This window comes from Etheostoma cragini, chromosome 18 (genome assembly GCF_013103735.1).
Source record: "Etheostoma cragini isolate CJK2018 chromosome 18, CSU_Ecrag_1.0, whole genome shotgun sequence".
NCBI lineage: Eukaryota > Metazoa > Chordata > Actinopteri > Perciformes > Percidae > Etheostoma > Etheostoma cragini.
The window spans coordinates 20,244,130-20,268,756 of NC_048424.1; the positions used below are offsets into that span (position 1 = coordinate 20,244,130).

General features: G+C 40.6%; 1 protein-coding gene and 1 long non-coding RNA gene across 2 annotated transcripts; one reads left to right on the forward strand and one right to left on the reverse strand.

The window, feature by feature from the left end:
• Positions 1 to 67: 67 nt before the first annotated feature.
• selenoi (selenoprotein I) lies at positions 68 to 13,315 on the forward strand. Its single transcript, XM_034899727.1, has 10 exons — positions 68 to 289; positions 3,036 to 3,104; positions 3,604 to 3,712; positions 4,402 to 4,476; positions 9,470 to 9,732; positions 9,824 to 9,932; positions 10,484 to 10,532; positions 10,672 to 10,852; positions 10,978 to 11,157; positions 12,132 to 13,315. The coding sequence occupies exons 1-10, from the start codon at positions 233 to 235 to the stop codon at positions 12,237 to 12,239; spliced, it is 1,200 nt and encodes a 399-aa protein (XP_034755618.1). The 5' UTR covers positions 68 to 232; the 3' UTR covers positions 12,240 to 13,315.
• LOC117961225 lies at positions 3,980 to 13,347 on the reverse strand. The gene is made up of 3 exons (XR_004660352.1): positions 13,266 to 13,347; positions 8,191 to 8,199; positions 3,980 to 3,999 (listed from the first exon to the last, which is right to left on the reverse strand). It is a non-coding gene; the product is annotated as an uncharacterized LOC117961225 (long non-coding RNA).
• Between the last annotated feature and the right edge of the window lie 11,280 nt (positions 13,348 to 24,627).

The following is a 24,627-nucleotide window of genomic DNA, read 5'->3' on the forward strand; positions in this document are numbered from 1 at the left end:
AAAAAATTAAATTGCAATTTCGCAAACATCCAGGCCAGAGGCGGCGGTAGTGAGCTCCAGTCAGTTGGCTGTTACGCTCCGTAGGAGTGGCCCAAATGTTTCGACATCACCTCACCCGGCGTGAACAGCGGCCAGGCTAGATGGTACTTTGACTCGGCAGCTAACGTTGGGGTTCGCATTTCCAAAAGAAGACATACCAGTTTATCTCATTGTGGGTCCAGACTGTACCACCATGGCTCTTTATGGATATGTCACTCAGGAGCAGCTCGCAGGCTTCGACAAATACAAGGTAACGTTACGATAATATGTTGTAAAAGCCTGCTAGCGACTGACGTTGACCAGTGAGCCGAGCCTGTGCATACCTATGGACCCTGTGTGCATATGTGTCAACAGTTAGCTAGCTGTCACGATCTGCAGGGTTTTCCTTGGCAAAGAAATAGTGTGCGAAGGCAACCAGAGTTAGCCAAGACCAAACCAGATCCTGGTCATTTATCACCTAGAAAATAAAAGCGTGATTAATGTTAGATAACGTAGCTGGCTATGACGTTAACTAGCTAGCTAGCTAGCTGAAGTATGATCTCGTATGCTGCTCAGACCATAATGTTTTTATAAAGTTGTCCTCTCTACGTTAGCTAACTAACCGTTTATTGAGTAGCGTTCAAGAAAGTAAAAGACACCCTTTGACGTGGGAAGTGGTGGTTATCTACTCATCGCTGAGTCAAGGATTGACTTGTTCCCCCCGAAATAAAAGCATTTCACACGCTATTTTAAGTATGGTAAATGCCAACATTTTGGGGCATAACGTTACCGTTCACAAATAACACTTTTGTTATTTTGAAAGTGGCGGCCGGAAGTGTAGCTATTAGTTAGCCATGTTTTGCTTGACATTGACACAAGTGTGCTAGCTAATGTTAACTAGCTAGCGACTCTAGCTGTTCAACAGCGCTTAATTGGTGAATTAAGGCATTATTTTGTGTTTTCACACATTTTAGACATATCCTGTATGTCTCCTATTTGTTTAGAAAGCCAGCGTTTTAAACGTTTACTTATATTGCAACCACAGAGAAATTAAACCAAGTAGCTGCTGTTATGTCGAACTTATGGGAAAACAAGTCAACTTGAACCAGGTTCCAATGACGTGAAACGCCGACAATTAACAAAGACTGACAAGCGAAAACCCTTTTCTAAGAATCCCAGTGACCATAAAACCGTGTTGTCGAAATGTTTGAAACAGCTGAATCCTTTCTGCATGTCACAAAGATTCCAGTGTCCATTTAATTCCCATAACGATGAGCATCAATGTGATAGTACAAATACCAAAAGGCTGTTGTCCTGTCTCTGGTTATGGAGGACAGTAGAAAACAGCAATGGCATTAAAGGATCTTACAACCCAAGGCAATTGAGTTGTTATAAGGGGGATATCTTTTGACCTGTGCTTTGTTCACACATTAGTTAATGATCAGTACCATTTCCCATAACAGCTACAACAGCGGTGTGTATTCACTCAGAATCCTCATTCATTTATATCTGTAAGTTTTGCATTAATTCTTCAGACAGTTAGGCCATGTTCACACCTGGCATTGGCACCTGTCCTGAGTGATCGGATCCCAAGTGGACAGCTCTAACTACAGGTGTGAACACACCCAGGACACATTGAGAATGCTTTGCATACGGTAGCTCAGACCACATTTCACCAGTGGTCATCATGTCCCAGGAACCACGGAGAATGAATCTTGCATTTTAGATGTCACACAGTCACATACTGTCTGTGAAGTGTGTTTTCTTCAAGTCGGTGCTCTGCGAAGCTCTGACGCCTGCCCGCCTGCTCTTATCCCGGGCTCTCTGGAGCTGAGATCGCCACGGTTGCCTAGCAAAAGCGGAGGTGTCGGTGACCTGGCAACTACCAGTAGCCAATAACCTTATTTTAAGGTGAATTTAAAGAAAAATCCAAACGTGTCACCTCTGGCTCCAAAATACCAAGATGGCGACAGCCGAGGGTGTATGTTCCCTGACATGCTCTTTGTCCTTGAATAACACAAGCATAGGTCATTCAGGCTCTTTTTAATACTGCCTCATTTGATAACTGTGGGAAACCGGTTCCCAGAACTGTTCATCATACAATACCTTATTTTCCCCCCAATAATCACTCTATAAGTGGTTCCCTCTGTGTAAGCTACTGTTCCTTGAGCAACTGTGGCCAGAGATGACACATGTCAGTGAATGAATGGACTCTGTGCTGACTCAGTGTTTTTTTTCTTCTTCTTTTCGTTATTAAGGTGCACAAACGCAAGCATGCAAGTGGGAGGCAGATGAGAGCGAAGGGTTGTTCCACTGATCGTCCCTCTCTCTTTCAGGCTGTCACCCATCTTTCTGCCTCTCACATCCTTTGTCACACGCAACAGAAACTCTCTGTTGTATGTTTTCACGTGTTCAGTCGTGCTACGATGTCCGTTTTTGCATATGTGGTGATGATTAATCACATTGGTTATCTTGTTGATTTGCTACATTACACAACCTAATCACCCTCACTATCCACAGTGGACATTCTAAAAGAAGTGCTTGAGTTATTGCTTAGTCTCTTAAGTGCAGTTCAAAATCAAATTGTAGCCACCTGTAAATGCAAATCCCAGTCCTAGTTCAAATGAACAAGGGGTGTGAGATCTAAAAATTGAAACCAATCACAGAAAACAGTGCTGCAAGAACACTTGCTTTAGAGATGTAGCATTTATTCTTAATTGGAAACCCTAGCATAAACACACAAAAAGCAGCCTCACACACATCCTAAATTGTATGAACACCATAAGGCTGTAGCCCACACACAGATTTTCCTCATGCCTGGATAAAGTAACACAGACTGGGATGGGGTTTATTTTGATTCTGAATGATGGCAGGCCACCAACAATTATCCAGTAAACAAATTACACGGGAGGCCATGTGGCCTTGTATTACAAGCCGTAAACCAAACAAAATGCAACCCAAGAACTGTTTGGGTCTGATAATCACATCCTGACTGATTGATTTGTGTCTCTCTACAGTACTGTGCCGTGGACTCGAATCCCTTGTCTGTGTACGTCATGCATCCTTTCTGGAACTTTGTGGTAAAGGTGAGAAACAAACCCTGTTCAGATGTGTGTGTGTGTGTGTGTGTGTGTGTGTGTGTGTGTGTAAATACATAATTAATGAGGTTTCCAACCATCTGCTTTGATATAGTAACAAGTAACATCCTCCTTTGTCTGCCTGCAAACACATCAGTCTCTCGTTGTAATATTGTGTTCTGGTCGTTGGGGTTATGGTGTTGATTTGAATGCGGTCATGTACCTGATAAAGTGCATTAGTCTGGGTACTTGTGAACAGGATGTTAAGACACATTTATCTACTTGTATGGAACCTATATTTTATTTGTATGCTAAAGTCCCCGCCCTGTCATGAAGAGCATCTCTGCCTCACAGTGGTGCCACTGTCCATAAAGTGTGGCAACAATAGTTCATGTCTAGTTACGTAATCGGTATCAGTATTCGGATGAGAAGAGTGTATTTATCAGCCAAGTGACATGCGAATTCCCGGTTACTGTCTTATTGTCTCCTTCCATCTCTTTCTCAACAGTTTCTACCAACATGGTTGGCTCCGAACCTCATCACATTCACAGGCTTTATGTTCCTTGTGTTGAATTTCCTCATGTTGGCCTTTTACGACTTTGACTTCACTGCCTCTGGTAGGTCCTATGTACTGCTCCTTTTCCCCCTGGTTGTGTTTGACTAGTGCATGAGGGAGTGTTCGGTTTATAAAACAAACTCTACCGCAAGTTTAGAAGCTGTTAACAAAAAAACTAGAAATGTGCACGATGGCAAGTTTGTTTACTGTCTAGGCAAAGTCCACTTTTTTACTGACGTGTCAGTGGCTATGGTGGCTCAGGCTAATCACTAACCCATTGTCTTCCTACACACACACACACACACACACACACACACACACACACACACACACACACACACACAAACACTGAGCTACCACTCTTGACTTATACACCGAGATGTCTAGAACATAAGCAACGACTGGCACACAACTCTGTGCTCTTTTAGTCTGTTGTCTCGTATAGCAAGCTAAACAGATAAATTGACAGACATGACTCATACGCTAACCTCAATTGGATCTACACACACTGGACAAAATGTCCTCACAAGTATATTTGTGGTCAGTCCTTACAAGAACAGCTAAACCAAATTATGTACCCAGATTAATGGTTCACCTAATATATGCTGCTCAGAAGTTGCAGGGTGTTGTGCGTTGCCTTCAATTTCAGCTGAAAGGAGTTTCAACATTTAACACAAGTCAGAAATGGAAAATGATTTAGACTAATTTACGGCTCTCAGTTTCTGCTAATTTACATGCTTTGTGTGTCAGCTGCAGGACACGTACACGTGCCTAGCTGGGTCTGGGTGGCTGCAGGGATCTTCAACTTCTTGGCCTATACACTCGGTGAGTCCTAACCCCCCCCGCAGCCCGTGTGTGTTGTTCTTCTCCGACTTTTCAAGGGGCGCCGGGGAAAATTCTTCCCCAACGGAATGCATGCTATCAGACTCTATTCATAACCAGTAACATGTCTTCTGCTAGGATGTACTGTGCCTGATATCCAGGAGGTTTGGATATATTTAATTCTGTTTCATCACATTTCCTTAGATGAACAAGGTCTCGTGTGTTGAAATGGGATTGTTTATGAGAGATGTGCAATCATGAAGTGCTTGAATCAGGCACAAACTGATAGCAAATCAACATGATGCCACTCCTTCAGTCAGCAGGGTTGTTAGTTGAATGTACTGGTTTGCGAGAAGATATGGCAAAAACATGATTAATATTTCATACTGTACGTACAATATGTGTTTCAGTTGTATATCAATGATATCAAGTCTATATCTAATACTATAATAAAGTGTTATAAGAGTAAGTAGTCCTGTGACGGAAACAAATTTTGCTGGACTGTAAATTGTCCCAAATATGACGTTCTGAGACCATTTTCATCCAATGTAATGATAATGGCATAATAATGAAGGGACACATTTTCAAAGATCGGTAAACTGTTATTTCTAGAGAATATTTAAACTGGAACTGGAAGACATTTTAGCCCTCATGTTGTCCTCGGGTCAAATTGACCCATTTGTCTATATCATTTTTCTTTTTAACTCCCCAAAATAACATGATTGATTCCACACAACGCTCTTTGGCAAGTACAATTCTCTACTTTTATTAATTTTGGGGTGTGTTAATCAGTTTTATAGCATTTGGAAAAAAAAGTGAGGGGCTTTGAAATAGTATTGAGTAAAAGTTGACATATTCCAGTCTGGGATTATCCATCAACATCCAATCCTTTCATTTTAGTCTAAATAATTCCTAATTTCTGCTTTTCTAGCTCAAACGTTAGATTTAATTTCCTATAAATGAGGTTTATTAACCATAAATTCTAAAAGTAACTTTAAACTAATAAGTTAGTGTTACATAGTCTTGAAAACGTCAAAAGTGACAAAAAAAAGTGTTGAAAAAAGGGACAAAAATGCAAGAACAAGGCAAACATTGCTAAAAAGCGTCGGCAAAAGTGTTGATTTTTAATGGGTTAAATATGTGTCTGTCTGCCACATGGCGAGTAAATGTATCAAAATAGTTCTGTTTTTAGCCATAATTTTGAAGGGTGCAGCTACTTTCTTCTGCGTTGCGAGGGCGGGCCCCCACACACACACACACACACACACACACACAGAGGCTGGCACACAGCAGACGCCAGCCAGCAAATCACTTCGGTTCACTGATAGCTGTTGTTTACTTCCGGCTAATTCCTTAAGTAGTAAGTGGGGATCTTTGGCAAATGGATCTTGGAAATTAAATAACCGATCATTAACCGTTGACCGGCCAGCAGGTAACGGAGTCCCAGTTCACCGTCCGGGAGCCTCTGACACACTGACAGCGGCCAGCTGCCGGCTTGTTCCGGTTAATGTTCTGTGCTTTGTCGGACACATCCAGCCACTTTCGTGAGGGCGCTTGCGAGACTGACGAGTCCCCAGCAGCCCGTGGCGTGGATGTCAGAGCGACAGGTTTTCAACTGTGTGGTTTGGATGAAAGGGTGAAAACAGGACGCCGAGTAACACGGGGGATATTGCTCATATCCTCTATTTTTTTTTTTTTTTTTTTTTTTGCATTGCATTGCATTGCATTGCATTGCATTGCATTGCATTGCATTTCCTCTGTCCCTCTCTTTCTCTCCACCAGGAGTCCCGCCTCCCCACACAAAGACCTATGCGAGTGTAGAGGGTTCACTCCTCGTTATGCTAAGGAACCGAGAGTTGTCATCCAGTGACTTTGGTAGAGAGAGAGAGAAGGAAAACAGGCATGCAAATGGAAAATTTCCATTCCCATATTTTTTTTATTTTTTTTATCGTGCGGTTAACTGATTTATCGACTATCGCAACAGGCCTAGTGGTAGGTTTTGCCATAGCAAACGTTATACTTCTCAACTCAAAATAAGAGTTTAGATGACTTTTTTTAATGAAATGTGTGTGTCACCATGCCATGGAAGGAAACATGGTGGGAGAAGCAGGTCATAAAACAACGGTGGGGAAATGAATTCGATACACTCTGCCTTCTCTTAACAACTTGCCCTTGAGCAAGACATTTCAAGCTGGAATATGATCCCAGCATTCATAGCATCCTGGAACAACTATAGCTGTCAACATGGACAACTTGTCCCCGAGTGTCCTCTGAGTGGTTTCAGTTCACATAAATGGGGCTCTACGGTTTTATTTAAAGCTTCCCTAATGTGGAAATTATGAATGTGTGTCATGTGAAGAGTTGTTTGCAGCTCATATTTTGGATGGAGGACCCGAAAAAAACGTAACTAATGCAGTTTTAATTGCATGTAAAGTGGAGATCGTTGTGCTCCAGGTCAGGAATTAAAAGGACGTTTTGACTTAATGGTTGAATGGTTATAATTTGGTGCGATCATCCCATGCATTTAAATGAGATTGTAATTTGCGATGGCTGCACGGTATGAGGAAAATAAGCAGTACAGTTGTTGAATATTGCAAAAACAACAATACTGGCGATAAATAATCAGGGAAATGTTCTCGGTTCTGCATTTCTGCTGCTTTCAGGATCCTGCTAAAATACAGCAGTGGCTTGTTGATTTCAAAACTAATTAAAGGAAATTCTTTTGCTGTTGAATTGAATCTAAAAGGCACCACAAAAAAAGAACAACGGTTACAATTAAAAATGCAGTTTTCTACTGATAAAGAATTGCAAAATGCCACAGTCTTTTGTGATATGTGTATTGCCCTGTTGTGGTGACGATTTATAAAAAAAAAAAAAGCTACATTATGCAGCCCTGTGCCACACCCTTCGTACTCTCCACCCTGAATCCTTTGAGCAAGATAAATCCCATTAGCAGAGCAATATGTAAACCGTAAGGTGGGATATTAAGCATGACTAATGATTGGACATTGTACTGACAGATTTCCAAAATAAGAGCCCCCAAATATCAGTAAGCGCGACACGTGACATTGCAATTTGTAGCAATGCTTCATAAATAATTAACTGAACATTCCTAAGCTCATAGGAGTTCTATTAGAAATGCCAGGGGGATGAACTGAATTTGATCTCTCAGAATATATTTAATAGCTGGCTTTCTGACCGTGCCCGAGTCATATAGATGCCCTCACATATTCCCCGGGCTTTGACAGCCAAATAAATAGATTTATTTTACAGTCAGATTCCTTTCCTGTCTGTTTGTGTGACTAGAAACATGCACTCAGTACATGTCCGTTCTTTTGAGGATATGTTTGAAGATTACTTCCATGTGCTCGCAGGCAGGTTTTATCCAACAAACCCTGAGTTTCTCTCTGTGTCCTCTCTCGTTCAGAGCCAATCACAAAGAACAATGAACGCCACTGAACTTTCTTTTATCATCCATTTTGACAGTCAGTTATAACTGAAAAAGAACATACTCTGAGAGCACGGTTCCTCAAACGGTGCCTGTTTTTCCACAACGTGTTTTCATTCATGAATTGCAAGCATTAAATCGTCACCAACACGGTCATGCAGCACATCATTAGAAAGCTTAAAGTCTTGTGATTCCATCAAGCCCCCGCACAAAGCATAAGGTGACTTACAGCGGTTATAATCACGTTATGAAGTTAAGAAACACTGCACCGTTTCTGTCTAAATCGAGCGTGCATCCCTACCTTTGTCCTTGTGTCTTTATCCACAGCGGTGAAAGATAGTCATAAACGTTGATTTCCTACATCGCCAACACTCCAAGGTATTAGAATATCCAAGCCTTGTAATCCATAATTAGCTGGTCCCCTCACAATCTTGTAGTTTCTGGCCAAGTTTCGACGTTCAGAAATCTAGGTTTTTATCGTTTGTAACTTTTTCCCTGTGCGGGCTAGAAATCCAGTCGACATACCAGTAGAATCTGTTCCCAGCCAATAGCATCAGCCTATCAAAAAGATACCCTCAAGCTAAGCCAATAATATCGCACAGTCCCCATTGGGCCCACGTGGGAAAGATCCGACCACTTATAAGAAGGGGTCATAAAACTGGCATCCCTGTGTAGCCAATAAGAAGACGAGTTGAATGGTAGCAGACATGGCCAGAAAAACCTAACCCTGTGATGACTCCAGCTGTCTCAAAGCAAAAATGTGGCCTTCTTATGGCATTTCAACATTTCATCAAATTATGATTACTTATTTCTATAAATCTATGTATCTACTTCTTTCAGACATGTGTGTGAGTGATGTGGATGTGTTTTTGTATTTCAGAAGTTTTGTATTTAGCACTTTTTTGGCTTTTTTACAAATAAGAAATAAGACAAACGCACAGACATATCTGTTGAAATACATTCATATAAAATCCATTTTATAAGTCTTTTTTTTTTCTGGATTTTTTCTGTTCTAAGTTGAGACATGTGGCTAGGGTACTATTTTAGTATATAGCACCTGTAATATGCTTACAGTAGTGCTTTTTATTAATTTTTCAGATGATTTACTTGGACGGAAATAGAAATTCTGTGTTCTAACCTCTGTAGCTCTGTGTCAGTAAGGCCTAGTGTCACACTGCCACTAGAAACAACAAGTTGAGAGTGTTAACTTCCCAATGAACTCAGGGTCATCCCAGAGGGCCAAAGCATGTGGAAACTGGAGCACTTTTTTAAGGCTAAAAAGTTAGGCGAGAAAATCATTTATTTTCAAGTGTCTCTAAAGAGGTTTTAACATAGATTTTCTTTAGGGCTTGATTACATGGTATCGGCTCGGTATCTCTAGTGCGTCTTCCCTATTTCTTATACCGTGGCGGGCCGCTACGGTAAAATCAACGTAGAGGAAACACTGGAGAGTAAAAATGAAAAAGAAACTTATGTTTGTGTTCCTACATAAATGTTGACATAAGCACGTACCGTACCAGTGAGTCGTGTCTTCTACGTTGTGTGTAGATGGTGTGGATGGCAAGCAGGCTCGTCGCACCAACTCCTCCACGCCACTGGGGGAGCTGTTTGACCACGGCCTGGACAGCTGGGCCTGCATCTTCTTTGTGGCCACCGTCTACTCCATATTTGGACGCGGGGAAAGCGGCGTGGCCGTGCTCACGCTGTACTACATCCTGTGGGTGGTGCTGTTCTCGTTCATCCTCTCCCACTGGGAGAAATATAACACCGGCATCTTGTTTCTGCCATGGGGCTACGACATCAGCCAAGTGGTAAGATTGCACACACACACACACACACACACACACAGGTAAGTGACCACAGACCAGCCTTGTAATGACTTGACGTCTCATGTCCTTTCAGACCATCTCCCTGGTTTACTTGGTCACTGCCGTGGTCGGCGTGGAGAAGTGGTACCAGCCGTGCCTGTGGCACTACCTCTATAGGGACCTTTTCAGCTTCATGATCATCGGTGAGCTGTGATTGGTCACTCTGAATACACTCATTCACTAGCTGAGCTCCAGGTCAGGAACTAAAAGGACTATTTCACCTAATGGCTGAATGGTTTGATTGCAATTAGAGCCATTTAAAGGAGTTTAAAGAAATCAGAATCTGCTTTATTTGCCATTTGTATGAGGACACATACGAGGAAGTTTTCATTGCTCACAATGTGCTTACACATACAAAACAATAAATACACACACTCTTAACAGAAACAATATAGAGGCAATAGTGCAATGAGTAGTGCAATGTATGCAGGAGTGAATTGTGATAGTTATTTTAAATGTGGAGCATAGTGCAAAGGATGCTGGTTATTATATCACAATATGAACAGCTCTGGAATAGAGAATGAGTGATGAATAAATAAGTGAGATATGAGAATGATGAGTAAGTAATAAATACGATGTGACTGTGCCACATATAACAAAGTATTTTATTTTAATCACTATGAACAGAGCCAGTGTGGGTCCCACCCATAAAAAATAAAAACTACAATAATGAATATATTTTTTTAATTTCCAGTGTGTTCCTTCACTGTGACCTTACCCATGAGCCTCTACAATGTCCTGAAGTAAGTCCGCTCCTTCCTTAACGTTTCATGCCATTGGAGTATTATTGTTCCACACAGCCCTCTGAACTCCCCCCCCCCCCCCCCCCCCCCCCCCCCCCCCCCCCCCCCCCCCCCCCCCCCCCCCCCTGTTGTTTTGCAGAGGTTACCGCGGTAACACCCTGAAGCACAGCAGCTTGTACGAAGCCTTCCTGCCCTTCCTTTCTCCCGTCCTGCTCTTCGTCCTGTCCACCGCCTGGGTGGTGCTCTCTCCATCCAACATCCTCGAGCTGCAGCCCAGGATCTTCTACCTCATGGTGGGCACGGCCTTCGCCAACGTCACGGTGAGCGCGTGCTGCTTTTTCACACACATCGCTATTTTTTGTACGCGTTTTTGACCACCACGGCAGCACACGGTACATGCCTGTCTGTCATGTTTACTCCTGTGTGAATGCGTTTTATCCCGCAGTGTAAGCTGATCGTGTGTCAGATGAGTAACACGCGTTGCCAGCCGCTGAGCTGGATGCTGCTGCCCATGACGCTGGTGGTGTTGCTATCGGTGACCGGGACGGTCGCCAACGAGACCCTCCTGCTTTACCTGTGGACGGCTGTCGTCATACTAGCACACATACACTACGGAGTTTCAGTGGTAAGAGCAGACGCGTAGAAGACCAAAAAAAAGTCATGTGTAGTAAATATGTAGCTGCAGCCACTCCGCATTAAGAAACTCAATTATTAACATGTAATGTCTTGTTTTTTTCTGCCAACTGGTCCTGGCAGAAAATAGTCTGGCCCCTAACCTCCCTTAAAACAGCAAATTTGTGCGGACTAAACGAGATTTACCGTGTTGAATAGAAAACGTTTGTAACCTTTGGATAGAGCCAGGCTAGCTGTGTCCAGTCTAGCTAAGCTAACCGGTGGCTAGCTGTCACTTCATAATCAACCCTTGGGTTGCATTCCTGTCAAATTGAAAATTAACACTTTTATTGATGCTTTTTATCAATGTTTTTAACTTTTTCTTACATTTTTGTCACTTTTTTGACGTTTTAAACACTTTTAACTCTAGTCTTACAGTTATTTTTGGAATTTATGCGAATAAACCTCATTTCTAGGAAGTTATACCTAATGTTTGACTGAGCAGAAATATGGAATTATTTAGACTAAAATTAAAGGAATAGATGTTGATGGATAATCACAGACCGGATATGTCAACCTTTACTCAATACTTTTTCAAACCCACTTCAATTTTATTTTTTAAATGCATTAAAATTAAATAAGACACCTCAAAATGAATGAAAGTAGAGATTTGTACTTGCCAAAGAGCGTTGGGTAGAATCAATCATGTCATTTTGGGTAGTTAAAAAGAACTCTGACATAGGAAAATGGGTCAATTTGACCCGAGGACAACATGAGGGTGAAATAACAGACATGACAGTGGTATCAAGCTAAACTGCAGACAGTTATTTTCTTTCTTGGATAACTATTTGAATGCCCCGGGGTTCAAGATAAAAGACAGAATTGAATGTCTGGTTCCTGTACTTCTAAATGTTAAAAATGATGCCATTGTTGTTATTGAATCTCCACATGAATGAGGTTCAAAATAATGTTGTTTTCCGTTTCTAGGTAAAACAGCTCAGCAACCACTTCAGCATCTTGGCCTTCTCCCTGAAGAAGCCCAACAGTGATTGACAGGAGCAAGAACGAATCGGCTTGACGGCAGCGGAGGTTTAGGCTTCTCAGCTTATCGACACTTCACCCTCATCACCACGGAAACCGCATCCCCCGCCCTCCCCTCCATCCACGAGGATTGTGGAATGGACTGGGTTTCCACTGTCCCCAAACAGACAGACACACACACACACACACACACACACACACACACACATTCCCAACCAACCAAACTCTGGTCTCTGCGATGGGGTGGGCCCAGGGGCTCTGGCTTCCGTCATTGGTGATTGGCTAACTTGGTTGAGCCAATGAGGTGCAATTGTTTCCTACGGAAATGTGCTTCAGTCATGAGGACGGCCACGCAGACACACACACACACGCACACACACACACACAAACAAACACACACACACACACAAACACACACATACTTGTACATATTGCTTTCATATAGCATTCAGATAATTTATAACTCGTGGCAAGTACAAACACAGCCACACAAATGCACACAAACAGTTGCACTCACATAGTATTATGAATGTATAATATGCCTTGGGGAAACGCCATTTAAGTCTTATTATCTAATTATTATATTAACAGGAATGCCTCAAGTAGTGTTGTTTCCAACCTGACCAAACCTCTAAATTGGGGCCGCATGTGGCTCACACACACATCCACAGCGGTGTCCAGAGTTTACCGGTTCAGTCACCTATTCGGTGTTTTCACGGGATCATCTTTCTGTTGGAAATCCCAGTGATTTACACACGTCAATAGCTAAAAAAAGAAAAAATCCAAAAGATAGCTCCTGTGAAACATTGTACAAATTTGCCTCTAATTAATTCCACATTCTGCTCTGCGATGACGGTTGTCATGGGTAACCCGTGTTGGATTTTGTCTAACTAGGGCAAGAAAGGACCAGGGTGACCTCCTGACCTTTTGAACTCTACTAACCTTCCACTTGGCCCTCTGACAGAGCACCCGGGTCTCCCTACCTTCTGAGGTGTTGTGTCTTCATGCCGATTCGTTCTGTTTTAACTTTTATTTATGTACATATATATACACGTATATATTTTGTTTATCTGTTGCCACGGCAATGGTTTGTGGTTTAGTTGCGCAGCGCTTGAATGAAGAGTGCGTTTAAAACCCGTCAACGGAGCGGACTCACTCTGAGGGAACAAGTTGTCGCACGGGACACCGCAAACGCCACGACACCGCCTGGAACCGCTCTGCTGTCACAGGTATCATCACATCTTTTATACTGTCTGTCAGAGAACTTGTGGATTGCTGCGTTTTTTTTTCTTTTTCTTTTCTTATTTCAAGCCGTTAAACCCCGTTTCCCTGTGTGATTCAAACTGGGGGAAGATGGAACTGTAGTTACTGCAGACTGGACTCGGTTTCTCATCCAACTGGATTCCACTGCCGGGCCAAATCCAATTTTAAAAGGCTTAGCGATCACCTGTGTCACCTCATTTCAAGAATCTGTCATTTTGTTCATGTCTGTCTGGCACTAGTTTGAAGGAAATAACTTATTTTGTGTGTAACCGAGCCCTTTTGGAATTCCTTCGTTTGAAAAGTCTTGTTTAAATGCAAGACTTTCCCCCCCAGATCTCCAGTATCTGTTGACACATAAGACTGAAAAGAGTTTCAAATTGCGAGCTTCGCCTGATTTGGAGCCGAAATAATCAACGAGGAGCCGAGACTTGGGTAGGAAGTCTTCTTCGTCGATATTTTTTAAACTGTGGTTCTCGACGAAACAAGACAATTTCAGCCCACGTCGTCGGGCTGTCGGGTAATTGGTTTACATGCCTCAAAAAAACAAAAACAAACATGGAACATGTGGATGCAGTCGGCTAAACCATCGGCCCAGTGTCTGGGACCGATGCTAATGTTCGTGAAGGATAATGTTAAAATGAACATCCGTTGGGAAAGACATGCACTTGCCTTGTGAACATTCAATTTGGAGATCTGTCTCTCCCTTATGTGTGTCTGAATGTGATGCCTCAATAATTTTCACCTACACCGTTAAAGTGGGACTAATAATAAAAGGTACAAGAAAACAGTAGATACACTGGGGATGGAAAATAGGGAAATGTACTTCATTTTACTTACATTTTTATCACGTGTCCACAGGTTTTGTACATAAACTGTTAGTGAGCAACACTGATCATTTAGACGGCACCCTGTAGTGTCCCTGTAGTGCTGTTCCGACTGGGAAAGACAATGCAAGATCCAACTCTACTGCCATAACACCCAGTAAAGTAGCCCACGTTGGTTCGCAGCACCTCCGCACTGTAGCTGGGGAAAGCTTGCCTGCAGTCATCCGCACATAAATAATAATTGAAAGTTGATTGAGTCTGTGACGTTCGAGATTGTAGGTTGTAGTCCGGTGAGAACAACTGTGACTGAGACTCGCCAGCCAAATGGTGAAAGGTTCTTCTGGTGGTTACATGCACTGTCTGGGTATGTGCATATCCATGTGTACTAGCCTGTTAATGTTTGGATGTGTACTCTGTGTGTGTGTGTGGATATCTGTAAATACATATATTATGTCCTCATTTTTTATTTTTTTTAACCTACCTGTTATCCGGTAGGCAGATTTTTCCAAAATGGGGTTCAGCTCCAGGTCCTGCAGCAGTTTCCAGATCTGACAACACAGTTTTTATTTTTATTTTTATTTTTAACAAATCTCATTGCTGCTGCTGCTCTACTGGCCGATTTGGATCTTTTCTCTGGGATAGTTTGGAGAGGGGGTTGGCTCTGGGTGTTAATACCTCCACCCCAGGCTGGAAACACTACAAACAATACTGAATTCATATCATATTACTAAGAAAAATGTTAGCCGGGTGAGGACATTTGTGCCAACTAACAAAAACCAGGCAGAAATAGTACAAGTGGCAGCTGGCAGGTGAATTCATCCGTTAAAAAAAGAAAATAACTGTAAGCTAATTTTCTGGGTATTTTTTTAGTGTGCTCCTCAGCCTCACTCACAACTTTCTAGGAAAAGTTTTAATCCCCCCCCCCCCCCCCCCCCCCCCCCCCCCCCCCAGATCAATAAACCAAGCTGTTCAAATTGTGACTAAAGTTGTTGTATAATGCTCCTGGGCTTCGGTGTGGTCACTTGTGATGTTGTATTTAACCAGTAAAAGAGGACGGTCCACAAACAAATAAAAGTGAATTTTCTTTAACTACTTTACCGTGAGGAACTTGAATAATAATTTTGATAAGATTAAGTCAATTTAAAGTCCCTTTCATATCCACTAGAGACCATAAGGGGGCAGCTTTGGGCCTTCTGTATGCATTGCATTGACTGATAACGCATTTATATCTTAAGTAATTATATTTCTTTACTGTAGATCAGAAAGTAGGTGCCAATGCAATTTCCATTTCTTACAGAAATCAAAAGCGACTTTCTTTCTCACACACACACCTTACACCTTGAATTTGAAGCAGGTGGCAATACATGCTCTAATCACAGTATTCAATAATAAAGCAAATATTGTCCAGCTGTGCGTGGGAACGGTTTTGATAAATACAAATACAAAGTCAGCAATATATATATTGAATATTAGTTTTAAAGGAAGTTCCTGGAGATTCTCCTCAGTCATCGCCTTCAAGTGGAAGTTTTATGGGTAAAATGTACTTTTTGCAGTAAGAGTGCAATTGATAAAATGTGTCAAGTGTCGTGCAGAAGAAGGTAAATGATAAACCACGATTCAGAGATGTGTATTTCAAGAATTGTAAATGAGTGTGAACAACAGAGAAAACTAACCGCATAACAACCTGCACTATACAGACCCTTCAGCAGATGGAGCTGCAAAACAACACATGCTGATGACATGATTTTCGGCTGATGGTTGGAGGACAAAAAGCGGGGAACTATGACAATGTTGACTCTGCACACATTTGCCTCTAAAATGAGTTTCTCAAGTGAAACAACACTTGGCATTTTTGCGGACTCCATCACAGTGTGAACGTGTGCGCTGAACCTAACACGTCTGAATCATGTGGCTCTGCTTTCTGTTGCAGACTTCATAACTAATTGATTGTCTCCTTGTCCGTAAGTTTGTCTGGAAGCGAAAGCGTGTGCATGTTTGTTTTGTTGTAATCATCTTTGCTCACAACTCTATGCTAGCAGTTTAAGCGGTGGTTGACTAAGTGAAGGAAACTTTCAAACAGAGAAATAGAAAAAGTCATCTTCAAGAGAAACTGCCAGAGAGTATTGAGTCACTTATGTTTGAACGTGGAGGACCAGCATGTCTGTCTTGGACGGGCCACTCTATTGTGAAATTTTGCAAAGCTGCCGAGATCTGAGTGTAAAAACAAGCCGATCAACGGTCACTTAACTTGAAGGGATCTTTTTCATCCAGAAATAAAACTCTCATCCAGCAGTGACTCATCCAATGTGCTGTGAGCAAGCAAGCAGTTTGCTCACGCATTAAATATTTGATCCAAGTCATTGTCTGGGAACAGCCTAGAGTAATAACATGATGAATAAGTTATACTATAGTATATTGAAAAAAGTCCTAGTCTAGTATGTTAAAAAAGGTCATAACAAGTCATAGTTTAGTGTGTTGAAATTTAAAACAAAAAGTAATTATGTAGTCTGAAAAGTCATAGTATGTCGGGAAAAGTCACAAAAAAGTCACATGAAGGTCATAGTACAGGATGTAAAAATCAAAAAGGTCATAGTATGGTATGTCTTAAAAAGTCATGCTATAATATGTTGAAAAAGGTCATAGTATAGCATCTCAAAATTTAAAACAAAAAGTCATAGTATGTTGAAAAAGTCACTGTAAAGTCATTGTATAGTATGTTGAAAAAAGTCACAAAAATTACAAGTAATTTGAAAAATGACATTAAAAAGATCATTGAATGACAAAAATGTCTTTATATGCTTGTCTCTGTGGTTGGAGGAGACCCGCACAAACTCCAAATGTAGACACCATGCCCTGACTGGGAACCAATCCAGAATCTCTGAAATTCCTACTTTAAGAGGAGTAAGAATGTGGAAAAAGGGACAAAAGAAGTCATAGTATAGTAAGTTGAAAAAAATGTCGTTAAAAAGGTCAGTAAATGACAAAAATGTCATAATATACACGTTTTTGGAGGACACCCACACAAACTCCAAATACAAACACTATGCCCTGACTAGGAACCGAACCAGAAACTTTTAAATGTTATCTATCAGTGGGGCAACAGTGCTTACCACTAAGTTATTATTAAAAAGTTATTAAATTAGTCTTAGTATAGTATTTTGAAAGAAGTCACTAAAATGTCATAGTATAGTGTCAAGAAAAGTCATAGTATAGTAAGTTAAAAAAATTCATAAAAAAAGTAATAGTATAGGATGTCGAAAAAAGTAACTAGAAAGTCATAGTATATGTTGTAGGAAAAGTCGCAAAAAAGTCATAGTATAGTATGTCAAAAAACATCCAACAAAAGTTATACTATAGTATGTTAAACTCATAAAAAGTCATAGAATAGTATTTCAAAAGAAGTCACACTATAGTATGTCAAAAAATCCAACAAAAGTTGTACCGTAGTATGTCAAAAAAGTCATAGTATAGTATGTTGATAAATCCAACAAAAGTAATACAATAGTATTTTAAAAAAAATCATAAAAAGTCATAGTATAGTATGTCGAAAAGTCCACCAAAAGTTATATTATAGTATGTCAAAAAAGTTATAAAAAGTCATAGTATGGTATGTCAAAAAAGTCACATAACGGTCATAGTGTAGTACGTAAAAATCACAAAAGGTATAGTATGTCGATAGTGTATTTCATAATGCATGTATTTGGGGTGAGAGGAGACCCACACAAACTCAAAAACAAGCTCCATGCACTGAGTGGGAACCGAACCAGGAACTTTGACATGTAAAGTCACAGTGGGGAAACAGTGCTTATCACTGATCCGCGGCACGGTAGTCTACAATGTAAAAACGACAAAAGAGTCATAAGAAAGTCATAGCACAGCATGTTGGAAGAAGTCATAATATAATATGTCAAAAAAGGTCACACAAAAGTTATAGGATAGTATGTCAAAAAAGTCAAAATATAGTTTGTCAAAAAGTAGTTGTATAGTAATTCAGTTCAATTTAGCAGGTGTATGATTGATTTTTTTTTTTTTAAGAAGAGTTTATCCAGCGTCATATTATAAATGTTTAGACAGTTAATAGAAAGGGTAGCTTTCACTGCAGAGATAAACTCCCCTGTTTTCTGAACTTCTTTTTTAGGCTGAGCACCCATGTGGTGAAGTCAAGTGCGGTTCCTATGTGATGAGGTTAAGGGCGGTTCCTATGTGTTGAGGTTAAGGGCGGTTCCCATGTGTTGAGGTTAAGGGCGGCTCCTATGTGTTGAGGTTAAGAGCGGTACTATGTGTTGAGGTTAAGAGCAGTTCCCATGTGTTGAGGTTAAAGGCGGTTCCCATGTGTTGAGGTTAAGAGCAGTTCCTATGTGTTGAGGTTAAGGGCTGTTTCTATGTGTCCTTTGTGTTCCTATGTGTTGAGGTTAAGGGCTGTTTCTATGTTTCCTTTGTGTTCCTATGTGTTGAGGTTAAGGGCGGATCCCATTTGTTGAGGTTAAGGGCAGTTCCTCTGTGTTGAGGTCGAGGGCAGTTCCTATGTGTCCTTTGTGTTCCTAGGTGTCGAGGTTAAGGTAAGGATCCCATGTGTTGTGGTTAAAGGCGGTTCCTATGTGTCCTATGTGTTCCTATGTGTTGAGGTTAAGAGCAGTTCCTATGCTTCTAGGTTAAGGGCAGTTCCTACGTGTCCTATGTGTTGGGGTTAAAGTGACACTGTGTCCCTCTGGTCAGGGCTTCTTCTTTTAGTAAAATTAGCTGGTGTTGACCCTAAACCGACAGTTAATCAGAGTTGGCATCAATTAAACAGTCTTTGGCTCGGGTTGCGGCTCTGCGGTGCTGGCCGTTTTGTGCGCCGCTGACCCCCGTGACTCACACACACACACTCTGTCGTGGCGAGCAGCCGGAGCCTAGTTAACCACCGCGCCTAACTTCACTGGTCCCCCTGTGAGGGGCCACTCAATTATTGATGACCTTCATTAGAAACCAGACACGCGGGAACACAGGCTAGCCCAGACTGACACACACACATACATACACAAACACTGGGACAGGCACAGCGATTATTCTCAGAGACACTCAAGACTATTGAAGTGCTAATGGTGTAACACCATCCATTTAATTCCATAACCACTGCACCTGTAACCCCTTTGGCCTCCAGGTGACCACCAGTTTACATTTTCCATACCAGTACCCTATCATCATTTAGGTAAAGGTGTAAAATTAAAGATATTACCCTGAATTAATTACATTTCAAGGCAAAAAAAATAAGTATTTTTCAAGAATTGTCCAATTACAAAGTTATATTCCAACATTTTATCTGGAGTTGGCCGCCAGATGGCTCAGTTGATGGAGCGTCCGTCCATATGTAGAGTTGTACGCCTCCTGCATGTCATTCCCCCTCTCTCTCCCCTTTCATATCTCCGGCTGTCCTGTCAAAATAAAAGCTGAAAATGCCCAGAAAAATGATTAAAAAAAAAAAAAAAATTGTATTTGGAGGTTTGGGGGCAGCTGCTTATTTTCCCAGGAATTAAGCTGCAATACATCAAATGATGGCATAGACGGTCACATAGCCATGTGCACACATTACACACACACACACACACACACACACACACACACACACACATCCGCTCAAGGTTTATCTGGGTCTGTCAGTTTCTGCATTTCTTTGCTGCCACTCTATCCTCATATCTCATCTATATGGTGTTCATGGTTCTAGAGATGGCAATGACTGAAATATCGCAAAAATTACTAAATATATAGAATGACATATTGTACAGTGATACATGTCTCCCTCAGAATTTAAATGTAATACATTTTGTGATCCCTAAACTTTTCTTCCAATACTATCATCAGCTCAAAGGGAGACACATGAGGTAAATAACACAAATACTATGAATTGGAATCTAAGCGGAACGCACCATGACAGACACGGCTGTGCATCCTTTGCTAAATAGCTTAATTCAATTCAATTCAATTCAATTCAATATTATTTATATAGCGCTAAATCACAACAACAGTTACATCTTTGCGCTTTTCCTAAAGAACAGGTCTAGACTGTACTCTGTAATGTTATTTAAAAAAAAAAAAAAACAGTTCCCACCAAGAGCAAGCACTAGACGACAGGCAAGGAAAAACTTCCTTTAAGAGGCAGAAACCTCAAGCAGAACCCTGGCAGAACCCTGTACCCCCTCTGGGGGGGGGGGGCAGAGAGAGAGAGACAGACAGAGAGAGAGAGACATAGAGAATTGTAGCAGAGGGTGTGGAGCAGGAACATGGAGGCAGCAGGTGACTCCAAGCACAGATCCAGAGCCAGAAACACCTGCAGGAAGAGATAGGAGAGAAGAGAGGGCAAGACTCTGGGAAAGGGAAGAAGTTGAGTTAGTAACATGCGTTAATGGAATGAGGTTGCATTACAGCTTTTGTCTGTACATTTGGGCAAAGAAACGCAGACCGTCCAATTCCTGTGAATGACACTGAAGAAAATTGGCTTCACTTTGTCTCTGAAAACACCTGCAGACCATTTGGATTTGTGTGTTCTGGCTTCTGTAATAAGTAACTAGACATGCCCATGCATGTTTGTGTGTTTAACAATGCCAACAAACCAAATTAAACACAGAGATGCATGACGAGGTCCCAGTGACCACAACTTGCCTTCCCTACAGCGTCTAACCTAACAGGGCATGACAGTGGCTGAAACTTTAACCCTCGTGTTGTCTTCCCGTCAAAATTGAAAATCAACACTTTTGTTGATGCTTTTTAATCAATGTTTTTTTTACTTTTTCTTACATTTTTGTCCCTTTTTTCAACACGTTTTTCCACGTTCGTCACTTGACATTTAACACTACGTAACACAACCTTATTAACTTTAGATTTACTCTTGTTTTTGGAATTTATGGCCAATTAACCTACTTTTTAGGGAGTTAGACCTAATGTTTGAGGTAGAAATTAAAAGCAGAAATTAGGAGTTATTTAGACTAAAATTTAAAAAATTGACATGGATGGATAGTCACAGACTGGAATATGTCAACTTTTACTCAATACTTTTACAAAGTAACTTCAATTTTTTTTTCTCCAAATGCTATAAAATTGAATAAGACACCCCAAAATTCATGAAAATTAAGATTTGTACTTGCCAAAGAATGTTGTGTGGATTCAATCCTGTTATTTTGGGTAATTAAAAAGAACATTAATATAGGAAAACGGGTCAATTTGACCCAAGGACAACATGAGGGTTAAAGCAACTTAACCTACATTCTGCTGTATTAGCAGCCGTAAAGTAGGTGGAGAGTGTTGAGACATTGGTGATGTTTGATAAAGAATGTATTTCTGTTTTTATTTATGAGGCAGCCAGGTTTGGAAAATATGACTGAATTTAAAACCTGTTAGGGTTAAACATATCATGCTGATTCTAATGTAGCTACATTCTTTCAGGAACTTTTAATTGATGCACTCCTAGATCAATTCAGCTGTCATCTTAATAAATGTATATTTTATCATGCGTGATGCATAACTGCAACTCCTGATTCGAAATGTATCTCAGTGTAAATCCTTTCAGGAAGACCTCACTCTTAATTGATGCTCTACCTAACTCCAATCAGCTGTTGGAGGCGTTCACCTTCCTGCTAACCAATCAAAATAATTTTTTGTCATATTTCATCATATATATATATATATATTTCAACAGGTGCTTGCTTGATTCAGGTTCCGATTACTGCTGTGTGTATACTACTGCAAGACTGATGCACAATCAAGGATGGGATTACAATTCCAAGTACTGACTCGTAAGCTATGGGTTGACATTCGCTTTGCTCGGATTTTGCTACGGCCGTCAGGTCAGAGGTCAACAATGTGTGATTGACAACCGGCTGTGTTCACACGGAAACCTGTGTTGAGTCAGTGTCACTGTTGCAGGTGCATGCTCCTCTGACAGAACAATGTTCACTGTAGCATGCATTTGAACGCAACGTTTCAGAAGCCAGGGATACACTCTAATGTGCAACGTGCATTATTAATCGCTTTTCCATACCTTGTTTGTCCCATTCATACACACATGATGCTGGTTTAGACTATCACACATCTCCAGCATTCAAAACCAGCTTTTTCCATTTTTTTTGTGGGCCCTTATCAGTTATGTAATGTATTTTACCCTTGTGTTGTCCTCGGGTCAAATTGACCCGTTTTCCTATGTCAATGTTCTTTTTAACTAACCAAAATAACATTATTGATTCCACAAAACGCTGTTTGGCAAGTCCAAATCTCTACTTTCATTCATTTTGGGGCGTCTTATTCAATTTTATAGCATTTGAAAAAAACAAAGTGGTTTTGAAATAGTATTGAGTAAAAGTTACAAATTCCAGTCTGTGATCATCCATCAACATCCAATCCTTTAATTTTAGTCAAAATAATTCCTAATTTCTGCTTTTCTAACTCAAACATTAGGTAAAATCTCCTATAAATCAGGTTGATTGACCATAAATTCCCAAAACAACAGTGAAACTAAAGTTAATAAGTTAGTTAGGGAGTGTTGAAAACTTAAAAAAAGGGTCAAAAGTGTTGAAAAAAGGGACAAAAACTTAGAAAAATTTTTAATTTTCAATTTTGACGGGAAGACAACACAAGGAGTAAAGAGGTTTTATCGCAGGTTTAAATTAAAATTGCCTTAATTGGTTTCTGGACTACTTTTGTGTAAGAACAAAGCCCCCTGTATTTATTTAGGCTTACATAACTTTGGCAAGTTGACCGTTAACCGGCCATTCGTGCATTGCGATTGTCTGGTATGAATGAGTGTGTGTATCAGAGCTTACTGGTTCATATCACTGTTAAGTAGCCAGATAGGTAACTAGAGTGGGAGATATATCCACCTCAGTGGGTTCAATCTGTCCTCATAGGACACAGACAAAACCTACGGTATTACCCAACACACACACACACATACACACACACACACTATCAGTTAACATCCCCTAAATTATTTAGTAGCCATGAAGAGCCTTGCCTAACAGCAACCAGATTCCTCCACATTTTTGCAGGACACCTGAATATTAATGACCCAGAGACAGTGAAAGAAGAGTGCAGATACAGAGAGGGAGAAGACACTTGACAGAGATTTGGGGGAAATATTGATTGAGTATGACAAATCATTTTTGTACGTAGGAATTGTCAAGTTTAACACCTGTGTTTTGGTTGTAGATTGGTTCATCGATGTAAAGACTGTTAAAATGCATTTTGAAAGTGTCAAATTGTTTCCAGGTTAGGAGTACTGCCATGATTTGACTGTACTTTACGTTGTCCATACTTCCAACACTACATTTTACCTTGAGAAGAGTCAGCAGTTCACTAACTAGAAGAAAGTGCAGAGTCACAAGGAACAAACCAACAATTAATTTCGTCTAGCCAGTTCCTAATAACTCTGAGTCAAAGTACTGATGGAGCCTAACTTAGAAAAGCTGCAAATGTTAGTTTTTTCTCAATAAGCTAGCACTTTAATACTGTCAAATGATTTTACGTGAACCCAATGACATTTAGCATGTGATAGATCACATGGTTTCATCGCTAAATAGTATCTCATTCATGTTCACCACAGTCAGTTAGTAGGACGGTCCATTCATAACTTTTTGTTTGGGTATGTGTATTTGCAGAGCGTTTCTGTATATGCAGAGCGTTTCTGTGTATGCAGAGCGTTATATGCAACCATCCATGTAATATTTGGACAATTTGGATGAAAGAGTCCCAGAAACCTTTAAAAATGAGCCTTTAGTCCCAGCAGTCACTTGGTTATTTTTCTGTATATTCCTTAATGTATTCATAATAGAGCAATAACTTTGCAAACAACTAGCCACAAAAAAACATAACCAGAAGTTAAGGTAGAGTTTTTTTTTACTTTGATGATTTCAATGTTAGTACAAAATGTATTTAAGTACAAGTAATACAAAAAAGAACCATACGCCTGTGTGCATTCTGCACTTCACATTGTGATGGGTGGAGATGAACATGACATTCCAGACGAAAAGGGTTAACAGGAGCTAGACCAAAGCCTTGCTACCAAAAGGCTACATTTACAGTAAACTGATGAGCTTAGAGTTACATTTTTTGGCACTGCAACATTAAAAAGAATACATGCTGTATGTTATTTGTTTGGGAAAGTGTCCGGTTGGTGAGCAAGGCATGAATGGAACAGTGGAGAATAATAGCTTTAGCATATTTTTTCCAGCTGCTGTTTACATCTGTTCCTCAAAACATCTATCTATCTATCTATCTATCTATACACTGTATACATATACTTTAACACCATCCAAGCCTCTTTCACTGTTTCAACACAGGTCAGTATTTCTATATTGCTAATCTTTCTTCTAAATATCTATCACTAA